General features: G+C 38.9%; 1 protein-coding gene across 2 annotated transcripts in view; it reads right to left on the bottom strand.

Moving 5' to 3' along the window:
* LOC118392944 (ankyrin repeat domain-containing protein 13A-like) overlaps positions 1 to 12,127 on the bottom strand; it is a 39,098-nt gene that overhangs the window by 11,653 nt on the left and 15,318 nt on the right. For both annotated transcript variants that reach the window (XM_035784993.2, XM_035784991.2), the window contains exons 3-6: positions 3,148 to 3,272; positions 2,995 to 3,040; positions 2,754 to 2,897; positions 2,424 to 2,613 (exon numbers count right to left, since the gene is read on the bottom strand). In XM_035784993.2, coding sequence (XP_035640886.1) covers positions 2,424 to 2,613; positions 2,754 to 2,897; positions 2,995 to 3,040; positions 3,148 to 3,272 — 505 coding nt within the window. The remainder of the gene's footprint in view (positions 1 to 2,423; positions 2,614 to 2,753; positions 2,898 to 2,994; positions 3,041 to 3,147; positions 3,273 to 12,127) is intronic.

The following is a 12,127-nucleotide window of genomic DNA, read 5'->3' as shown; positions in this document are numbered from 1 at the left end:
ACTATTTCAGCCAATGTTACAATGCAGGCACTGGAAGGCAGTTCATTAGGGTCACGTTGCAGAAGAAAATGTTCCATAGCTTCAATTACCGCCCTCGAGTGGAATATTAGTGTATAATGACTCAACATCAAAAGTAACTAACAAGGTATTCTCAGGGAGAGGATCAAGAGATTCAATGATAGAGATCATACTGCTGGTGTCCTTTACAAAGGAGGGTAGCTTTTCTGCGAGTGGTCTAATAAAAAAGTCAACAAAAGTAGATAGAGGGGCCGTGACTGCATCAATGCCCGCTACAATAGGGCGCCCTGGAGGTTGTTTAACATTCTTGTGTAATTTCGGCAATGTATAGAAAGTGGCAATTTTAGGGTGTTGAATGGCCAAAAAAGCATGTTCTTTTTTGGTTATCTGACCAGAACTTAAATACCCATCTTGGACAGTCAAGATAGTATTCTGAAATTGGGAAGTTGGGTCACTTCTGAGTTTCTTGTAAAAGGTGTTGTCAAGCAGCTGTCTATGACACTCATGTACATAAGCTATCCTATCCATGAGTACAACCGACCCACCCTTATCAGCGGGACAAATAAGGACTGACGTATCAGATTGTAAATCAAGTAAAGCTTGTTTTTAATTCTTAGGTAAATTATGGGAAGATTTGGATCCCTGTTTATTCTTAAGGAGAAGTCCAACATCATTTTCCACAAGTCTGCAATATGTCTCGATAGAGTGATTGCGATTGGCTGGAGGTATAAAATAACTCTTGCTTCTAAAAGGAGTCCGAGTATGTGCAGGAGAGCAACCTACTGGTTCAATAGATGTGTCAGGATTAGGGGAGCTAAAGTATTCCCTTAAACGGATGTTTCTAAAAAAACTTAAACATGTCTACCTTAACATCAAAATCGTTGCACTGGGTTGTAGGCACAAAAGATAACCCTTTATTAAGCAAAGAGACATGGGCAGGGCTCAATATCTTGCTTGATAAATTAAAGACACTCAGCCCCGTGGGTTCTGGGACCGTGTGAACGGTCTCCTCTGCCTCCGATAGTCGTTTCTTCTTACCCCGTCGGATGCGACATCTCGTAGATGCGCGTGCCTGCGGCCTCCTCCGCCCTTCCGTCTGTCCAGTCTCTCGTTGAATAAAAAACTACCACTGGAAGCCGATGAGGCGCTGGTTGCGGAGCGTTGATCAGACGGGGTGGATAGAAGTAAGCGGCATCCCTCCTGCGTCTGCCATGGAGAGGAGGAGCAGGACCTCTTTTGTCAGGGTTTCTCCAGAAGTAGACTTTACCATCGGCCTTGTCTTTTTTGTCTTGGTTGAATTTATTGATTTTAAGTTCCTTTATTTCTGTAGACAACTTGTCCTGGAGCGCTTGGTTAGTTTTCATCAGTTCATTGAATATTCCATCATCATTAACAGCTGTTTGTAGAGCTGTCAGTTTGTATTTAATCGTGTTATCCATTTCAATAAAATCCTTCTTCAACTGGTCAACAATTAATGTTATTAAATCAATAGAGCATTTGTTCAGGATGGCACACCAGCGCTCACAGTAATCATCTGTGTGCTGTCCCAATGATGGTTATCTTTGCCACCTGAGTCCCCGTGGAATAATGTCTTGACGCACATAATCATTAAGAGTGACTATATGTAGATGCGTTCTCGTCTGGCGCTTAGATAAATGTAACAGTTCTTTAGAGAGGTCAGAATTACCTCCCGGCATGTCAAAAAGGGACTCCGAAATAATGATCTCATCACGCTCCCTTTGGCTATATTCAAAGTAATCTTGTATGGGTCTATGACCAGTGTCAGGAAAAAAAATATAATTTGGCATCGTTTAAGGGCTTTTTTTGTCGGTAGGGTGCTGTTTACTGGGTAACAGAAAGATCTAGAAGAAAATGAAACGCACACCTATTAAGACGAGGTGCTGGCTAGCGGAGTAGAAAACTTGAAAATAAAAGAGAGCCGCACACTCTAGGAGCTCAGATGCAAACATTTCATTACCAACTTTTCGACAGCCAAGCTGTCTTCATCAGTGTATAATCACAAACACTGCGGGATGACTCGTTTATATACGTTGAGACCGAAGGGCGCAAGGGTCTTTAAATTAAAGATCCAGGCAGCCTCTCGTTTTAACTATAAATTATCATGGTGGCTGGATTAACAAGAAGTTAAGCTGTATTTGGATGTATAACACATATATTTTCAAGAACGTTAAATATTTGAATTTCTCACTCTGCAATTTCACTGGATGTTGGCCAGGTGGGACGCTACCGTTCCACCTCTACCCTAGAAAGGTTAACAAGAAATTTGTGGAATGGTTGAAAAACGGGTTTTAATGACTCCAACCTAAGTGTATGTAAACTTCCAACTTCAACTGTATATGACACAATAGAAAAACAAGATAAGTGTAGTACGGTTTGGATCTTACCTCTCAAAAGCAATGTGCCTGGTGTCCAGAAAAGTGTTGACGATGGGCGTGGTTAGCCGCTTGGCCACATCCTGTACGGCAGGTTGCATGGAGTTCAGTGTTACATCCTCTATTTCCCGGGAGATGTCAAAGCGGTCCGTGTCCACCACCTCTTCGTCATGGTTCACCTCCAACAACTCAGTCCAGGTATCTGCCAATGGGCACAAGCACACACTGTGAAACATACGCCAACAGAGTAAAATACGAGGTAAAAGATGAGACGGCCTGCTGAAATAGTGGTCAGTAGAACGCAGTTGTGGGAAAGCCTTACTCAGGGAAAAGGGGACTCACCATCTCCTCTGAAGATGTAGCTCCGACGACCTCTGATCCAAGTCATGTTCTCGAAGCCCAGCAGGGTGGCGTCAACTCGTAGGCTGGCTCCGCTCTTCCAGATCCGACACACATCACTGGGACAAACCCGGGATACGAGGGGGACTGGGAACAGATGGGAAAGCAACATAAACAACAAAGTCTCAAACATCCACACATGGCACATTCAAATGGGGGGGGGGGTTTATCAACTAGAACTTACTCCAACTTGTGAACTCCCATTTCATTTCCATGTAGAAATCTGGGGACTGGGGGATTGGAAAGAGGCATGAGTTCACAGCTTTACATGTTTTTATTTAAATGCATGAGTGAAAAACATTTCAGAGAGGGGAGCAAACAGAGAGAGAGAGAACACCTCACGGATCTTGCTCAGAAGCTCAGGTACTCCTCCCAGGGCTGTAGAGGCTTTGAGGTAGTCTCTCCTCTGGAGCACAAGCTGAACCATCTCTGGGTCACCAGTGCTGACCGCCTCCTGCAGCACTACACACAAACATGTTTATGATGAGAAGTTCATTTAAACATATACCACACTTCTGTGATGACAAATGTATTCAAAACAAATAATTGTTTTGGCCAAGTGAGTGTGGAAGAGGTGAAATAATTATTGTTGTCTATCAACAATGACAAGCCACCTGGGTCTATCAACTTAGATGAAAAATTACTGAGGATGATAGCGGACGATATTGCCACTCCTATTCGCCATCTCGTCAATTTAAGCCTATAGGAAAGTGTGTGCCCTCAGGCCTGGATGGAAGCAAGTTATTCCGCTACCCAAGAATAGCAAAGAACCCTTTACAGGTTCAAAATGCCGACCAATCGGACTATTACCAACCCTTAGTAAACTGTGTTTGACCAGATACAATGCTATTTCACAGTAAACTAATTAATAACAGAAGATTTTAGCACGCTTATGGGGAAGGGCATTCAACATGTACGACACTTACACAAATGACTGATTGGCTGAGAGAAATTGATAATAAAAAATATTGTGGGAGCTGTTTTGTTAGACATCAGTGCAGCTTTTGACATTATCAATCATAATCTGCTGCTGGAAAAACATAGGTGTTATGGCTTTACATTTCCTGCTATATTTTGGATCGAGAGTTACCTGTCTAACAGAACATAGAGGTTCTTTAATGGAAGCTTCTCTAACATAATCCAGGTAGAGTCAGGCATTCCCCAGGGAAGCCGTCTAGGCCCCTGACTTTTTTCAATCTTTACTAATGACCTGCCACTAGCACAGAGTAAAGTCTGTCTGTCCATGTATGCTGATGACACAACACTATATACGTCAGCTACCACAGCAAGTGAAATCACTTAAAAGAGCTTCAGTCAGTTTCAGGATGGATGGCAATAAATAAATAAATCCTACATTTTTCAAAAACTAAAAGCATTGTATTTCGGACAAATCATTCATTAATCCTCAACTAAATCTTGTCATGAATAATGTAGAAATTGAACAAGTTGAGGCAATTAAACTACTTGGAGTAACCCTGGATTGTAAACTGTCCTGGTCAAAACATGATGATACAACAGTAACTAAAATGGGGAGAGGTCTGTCCATAATAAAGCGCTGCTCTATCTTCTTAACAACGCTATCAACAAGGCAGGTCCTACAGGCCTGGACCTGGATTACGGTCTAATTGTGAGGTCAGATGCCACAAAGAGGGACTTAAGAAAATTACAATTGGCCCAGAACAGGCAGCACGGCGGACCCTTACATGTACACGGAGCGCTAACATAAATTATATGTATGTCAATCTCTCCTGGCTCAAAGTAGATGAGAGATTGACTTAATCACTACTTGTATTTGTGAGAAGTATTGACATATTGAATGCACTGAGCTGTCTGTTCAAACTACTAGCCCACAGCTCAGACACCCATGCATACACCACAAGACATGCCACCAGAGGTCTCTTCACAATCCTCAAGTCCAGAACAGACTATGGGAGGTGCACAGTACCACATAGAGCCATGACTACATGGAACTCTATTCCACATAAAGTAACTCATGCAAGCAGTAAAATCAGATTTAAAAAGCAGATAAAAAAAAATACGCCTTCTGGAACAGCGGAGACTGTGAAAGACACACACACACACGCACACGCACACGCACAATAGCATACGCACTATACACAGACGTGCACATGGACTTTGTGTTGTAGAGTAGTGGTAGTAGAGTCGTGGCCTGAGGGCCCACACTTAATGTGTTGTGAAATGTAATGTAATGTTTTAAATTTAGCTGGACCTCAGGAAGAGTAGCTGCTCCCTTGGCTAATGGGGACCCACAATAAATGCAAATACACCTCGATTGTACAATATTTGCACATTATTCTTTAAAAACATCTCTATAGGCTTCCTTCTTTTCACTCTGTCATTTAGGTTAGTATTATTGAGTAACTACAATGTTGTTGATACTCCTATCAGAGCCATTAAACTCTAACTGTTTTAAAGTCATTGGCCTCTGTGAAATCCCAGAGTGGTTTCATTCCTCTCTGGCAGCTGAGTTAGGAATCACGCCTGTATCTTTGTAGTGAATGGGTGTATTGATAAACCATCCAAAGTGTAATTAATAACTTCACCATGCTCAAAGGGATATTCAATGTCTGTTTTAATTTTTTTGTTTGTTTTACCCATCTACCAATAGGTATCCTTCTTTGCGAGGCACTAGAAAGCCCCCTTGCCTTTGTGGTTGAATCTGTGTTTGAAATTCACTACTCGACTGAGCAGGGGAAGGGATCTTAAAGGGACCAAATTCAGTCTCAATGACCAATTTCTAAGGGAGATAAACGAACGTCGTAAGAGACTGTATCCGGTACAAAGACAACAAAGGGAGGATGGTAGGCGTGCCTTTATTATTGTGGACAAACTCTTTATAGATGGACAGCTATTCCGGGGCAGCTCCATAACACTGTGGCTGTACTAAATTCTACAGGGACTTCAGGTTACGAAAAGAAGGTATGGGAAGTGTAAAAATATCTGAACATTATGAAGTGGATATGAACACACACACTCAATTACATGCTTGCTTACACATACAGACTTATACATACACACACACACACACCTAATCTCGCTCTCTTCTCTCACTCTCGCTTTCTCTCTCTTCTCTCCCTCCATTGTCGAGAGCTGTTTGATAATTTAACGTGTTTATTGTCTGTCTGTCTATCTTTTTTATGTATTTGTCTTCAAGTTTCTATATGTTTACAACAAGCAAGGGGAAGATATCAGAATAGGGGCATTGGGGAATAATAACATATTGTACGGAATATATTTGTACTGTAGTGAGGCTATCTCTAGAGTAATGCAAGGTCTCTTTCATGATCATGTGAAACGTCAATTGCTATGGAAATGCTGGGATGTTTTTTCAATTATGTTAAAGGTAATTATGATGTAACTATGATTGTAATACGATATGGATTACAATTATCATTATGAATATTAAGGCTATATGCACTACATGTTACACACAGACACTCAACCATGCAAATTGGCAGAGTTATTATTTATTTGGCCATCACACATTATGGTCTTACTCTTATACAGACATCGTATAAACTCTCACTATATCACATCCAATACCATACACGTCAACCTACTCCGATTGGCTACACACATAATATCTTGTCTCAATTTTCTAACATCTGTGGCATTGGCTCACAGTCAAACAGGCAAGGGAATAAAACAAAGAACCTAGAACCTATTTCTTGAATTCTAAATATCAGATATTTGAAAGCTCTAGTTTAACCTTCATAATACCTCTGATGGCAGTAACTTTACAAGCACTAATTATGGTCCATTTAGACTGAGAATAGTATCTAGTTATGGTAAGGGGTGAAATAAGTATAGCCAGTTATAATTGTAATGGTTTAGCAGATTATAAAAAAAGAAGATCAGTCTTTACATGGCTAAAAGAAAAGGAATATAACATATACTGTTTACAGGAAACTCACTCTACATCCTTAGATGAAGTAGCGTGGAAAAAGGAATGGGGTGGTGAAATAATGTTCTGTCATTGGACAAATTAACTCGAAGGGTGTGATGATATTCATGAACAAAAATGTTGATCTGAATGTGCAAATAGTCAGGAATGATTCGCAAGGAAGGTGGATCCTTTTGAATATGAAAGTGAACAAAAAAAGAGATTTATCTCATTAATCTATATGGTCCAAATCAGGATGATCCACACTTCTTTCAAAAACATTTATAACAATTTATTGAACTTATAGGCAACAAATGATCTACTCATTATGGTAGGAGACTATAACACAGTGTTAAGTACCTCAATGGACCGTAAAGGTCATCACTCTACAAACTATCATCACCGTGCCCTTAAACTTCTTAAGGCTAGGGGGCACTATTTCCCCATCCAGATGCCCGAAGTAAACTGCCTGCTACTCAGGCCCAGAAACTAGGATATGCATATTATATTAGATTTTGATAGAAAACACTTTGAAGTTTCTCAAACTGTTTGAATGATGTCTGTGAGTATAACATAACTTATTTTGCAAGCGAAAACCCGAGGACAAACCATCCAGGAATCTTTTTTTTCAATGGAAATCTAGAATTCTAAGGCAGTTGCTTGCAATTCCTATCGCTTCCACAAGATGTCAACAGTCTTTAGAAATTGGTTGATGTTTTTCCTTTGAGAAATGAAGAAGTAGGGCTGTCCAGAACGAGGGTCGGGTGAAGTGTACTGTTGCGGTTGAGGCGCACGACCTGAAAGCACGCTCCACTTTGTTTTCCTCTGGTATTGAACACAGTTTATTCCGTCTTAAATTTTATCGATTACTTACGTTTAAAAATACCTAAAGTTGGATTAGGAAAGTTGTTTGAAATGTTTGGATCAAGTTTACAGGTAACTAATTAGATAATGTGTAGTCATGTTGCGGGAGTTGGAACCGGTGTATTTTCTGAATCATACGCGCCAAATAAATAGACATTTTGGATATATAAAACGCCAGAATTTATCAAACAAAAGGACAAATCTTCTTGAAGATCTTCAAAGGTAAGGCATGCATTTTATGTTATTTCTGACTTTTGTGTTGTGCCTGGCGGGTTGAATTACGATATTCATGTGTATATGTTTGATGGGGTGCTATCCTCAGATAATAGCATGGTTTGATTTCACCGTAAAGCCTTTTTGAAATCTGACACTGTGGCTGGATTAAGGAAAACACAAATATTATGGACACATTAGAAATAGTGGATATTTGGAGACAAAAAAATCTGACCTATTGAGATATACATGGAGGAGACTTAATCAAGCTAGTCATCTTGACTACTTTCTTGTCTCTTTCGCTCATGCATCAAAGGTTTTAATAGGAGACAGAATGTGATCTGATCATCATCATCATCTAATTGGCATTCACATAACTCTTATAAATTTTCCACATGGACGGGGATATTGAAAATTTAATCAAAGTTTACTGGAGGACAACTTATTTTTAACTAAGACAAAATAATTTATAACTGAATTTTTCCAGTATAATATAGGTTCTGCAAATCCCCTTATTGTTTGGGATACCTTTAAATGTACCTTCAGGCGTCATTCAATTGAATATTCATCAATAATAAACAAGCAGTTTCTGGCTAAAGAGGGAGGGAAATTCATGAACTAATAGTACAGGTAGATAGCAATAAAAACAATATTACAGAGATACTGTCGTGGAAGGATCAGAATTTGTTGGTAACATTTGTAAGATGTTTAATATTCATCAAATGTGTGTAAGTTACTTCTCATCAGAATGGTATTTTTGATAATACTGTGGTGAGGTTGCAGTTATCTGTTCTATGTCAAAACTAAGTTGCATGGGCCACTGAGAGGGGAGAGGTCAAAGTGTCATCATGTGTAAACATATCTTTTACTCCCTACCTTTTTCTAGTGGGGGAAAGAAGGGTGGCAGTGTCTGGAATCATTCTATGCTCCCTCTAATGTTGCTTTTATCTTAACCTATAGCCTCACCCTCCTCTCCGTGAGTTTGTCCAGGAGGTTGTATTTTGAGTTGGTTGTATCTAAATGACAATTTGATATATGCCTGTTGATATGGAGGATTTGGTTTATGGTTCTGGGGTTTGGGAAAGGAGACAAAGCTGAACGATGAATTATGTCTATGCTGTCTGACTATGTGTGTCTTTGCTATTAAAAGGAACTCAGTTGCATTGTAAGGGGGCTCTCAGATAATTCACTGAGAGACACTGAATTTATCTGAGAGTCACAGGATTGTGATAGAGCTCATATAATTAAAGATGGACTTTTATAACTAACTCTGACGTGTGTGTGTGTGTGTGGTTTGCTCCCATGATTTGGTAAATAGAGGAAATTTCCACGACAATACAAAATAAGTTAGAGGAAAAACAAAAAGAACTTGAGGAACTTATTCAAGAACGATCTAATGTAATATATTACAAAAATAAAGCAAACTGGATGGAATGTGGAGATAAATGCAAAATTCTTCCTGAATCTCCAATACAGGAACGCAAAAAGAATTTGCAGAAACTCGTTACTGAAGACGGAGTCATCTATGATTCTCTGAATGATATTTTAAAAGAGGAAGCCAATTATTTTAGGCAGATGTTGTAACGGTTTTCTGTATGTGAAAGAGAGTCAGACCAAAATGCGGCGTGGCTATTGCGATCCATGTTTAATGAAACAAAGTAAACACGAATCAAATACAAAAACAATAAACGTAACACGAAAACCGAAACAGCCTAATACTGGTGCAAAGTAACACAGAGACAGTAACAAGGACAATCACCCACAAAACCCAACACCAAACAGGCTACCTAAATATGGTTCCCAATCAGAGACAATGACGAACACCTGCCTCTGATTGAGAACCATATCAGGCCAAACATAGAACTAGACATGTAACATAGAATGCCCACTCAGCTCACACTCTGACCAACCAAAACATAGAAACATACAAAGCAAACTATGGTCAGGGTGTGACAGATGTTCTCTTTCCATCTCATCCTTTCTCACTGAATGAAGATTATGGTAAGGAATTATTTCCAAATAATATAAAAGAATGGAAATTAACAAATATACCGAAAGATCTTTTCAAAGGCCAAATTAGAGAGGAAGAACTTTGAGGCTATTAAATCCTTTCAGTCTGGAAAAACCCCAGGGCTTGATATACTAGTATTTTTTGATATACTAAAAGCTCCATTGTTAGACTGTTTTAACTACTCCTATAGAAATGGTAGTCTGTCAGGTACTCAGCAGGAAGGCCTGATTCCGCTATTATTAAAACAAGACCCAGATGGAAAATATAAAGACCCAGTCTATCTAAAAAACTGGAGGCCCCTTACGCTTAAATGTTGTGATGCAAAAAATACTAGCAAAATGCATAGTACTCAGAATTAAAAGGGTCTTACCAGGTATTGTTCATCCTGATCAGACAGTTTTTTTTTACATGGACGATATATTAGAGATAATATACGACAACTACTACAAATAATAGAACATCATGAAATTCATCATTTGATAAAGTAAGACTGGATTTTAATTATAAATGCCTGAATTTTTTCAATTTCGGTAATTCTCTTATAAAATTGGTAAAGATAATGTATAGCAACCCCAGGTGTAAAATAATAATTAATGAGAGTTTTGAATGGTCAAGAGGAGTTAAACAAGGGTGTCCACTGTCACCATAACTATTCGTTATGGCCATCGAAATGTTAGCTATTAAAATCAGATTCAATAACAACATTAGAGGATTAGAAATTCAAGGCTTAAAAACAAAGGTGTCCATGTATGCCGATGACTCAAGTTTTATATTAAGTCCGCAAGCTAGATCCCTGCAATGTCTCATTGAAGATCTCAATAACTTTTCTGTACTCTCTGGACTAAAACCTAATTATGATAAGTGTACAATATTACGTATTGGATCCTTAAAAAATACAACTTTTACATGACCCTGCAGTTTACCTATAAAATGGGCTGATGGTGAAGTAGACATACTCGGTATTCATATCACAAAAGATATAAATAAGCTCTCCACAATGAATTTCAATAGAAAACGTGTAAAAATAGACAAGATCCGGCAACCATAGAGAGGTAAATACCTGTATATTTATGGAAAATTGCCATGATTAACTCCTTAGTCATATCTCCGTTTACTCACTTACTTATGGCGCTGCCTACTCCTGATGATTAGTTTCATTCAAATCATACGAGCAAAAAGTATTTTGCTTTATCTGGGACGTTAAACTAGACTAAATAAAACGTGCCCATCTATATAATGAATATGAATTGGGTGAGTTGAGATTATTAACTATAAAAGCACTAAACCTCTCTCTAAAAGCTTCACTCATTCAAAAGTTTTATTTGAACCCTAAATGGTTAAGTAGATAATGAAAAAAGGCTCATCCATTGTTTAAAAAATTCCCTTTTTGCCTTTGTGCAGATTGCCATGTATCATTTTCAATTAATTGAAAATGATACTTTTTTCAAAGTATCATTTTCAATTAATTGAAAATGATACTTTTTTCAAAGTATCTCTCTTTTTCAAACAAGCATTGCAGAGCTGGCTACAATTTCATTCCCCTGAAAAGATAGAACAAATAGTACACCAAATATTATGGCCTGTATTTATGGGAAAGATGTTTGAAAAGGGTATTTTGTTCTTAAATGACATTGTAAATTGGAATGGTAGAGTTATGTCCTTTATCAGAATTGTACGGAAAGGTCTGCTCAATCCAAGAGTACAACTAATTGACTACAGCATTGCCCCAAAAATGGAGGAGACGGGTGGCAGCGGGAGGAGGTAGTGAACTGGTCTGTCTGCCCAATATAAAGGATCAAAACTGGCGGAGGAATAAAAATATCATAAAAAGGAAAGTATACCAGTTTAATTTCAGGACCAGGATGTTGACAACTGTGCCATACAGATTGCAAAATAGTTGGGAAGAGATTCCATGGTACGAGTTCATTCAAGACTTTGTGATTTTCAGTTAAAGTTTATTATATAGAATTCTTGCCACCAACAAAATGTTTGGGGCATAAAATCATCGAAGCTCTGCAGATTTTGGTCCGAGGATACAGAATCAATAGACCATTTATTTTGGTATTGCCCACAGGTAGCCTGTTTCTGGTCTCAGGTTCAGGAATGGCTGAAAATGCATAGCATTGATCTAAAATTGACCCTAGAAATAGTACTGTTAAGAGATATGGAGAGACCGGGTCAGTCAATTACTCCAAGACCGGGTCAGTCGATCTTGGAGGGTTCGAGTTCACGTTTTTTGGCCTGGTGGTAGATCGGTCAACATGCCCTTGAGCAAGACATTGACCCTGGATGCTTCAGTGTGTCACTCTGAATGGGAGTCTGTTG

This window comes from Oncorhynchus keta, chromosome 14, assembly GCF_023373465.1.
Source record: "Oncorhynchus keta strain PuntledgeMale-10-30-2019 chromosome 14, Oket_V2, whole genome shotgun sequence".
Classification (NCBI taxonomy): domain Eukaryota; kingdom Metazoa; phylum Chordata; class Actinopteri; order Salmoniformes; family Salmonidae; genus Oncorhynchus; species Oncorhynchus keta.
Note: the sequence above shows the minus strand (reverse complement) of the source record. Positions and strands in the feature narration are given on the sequence as shown.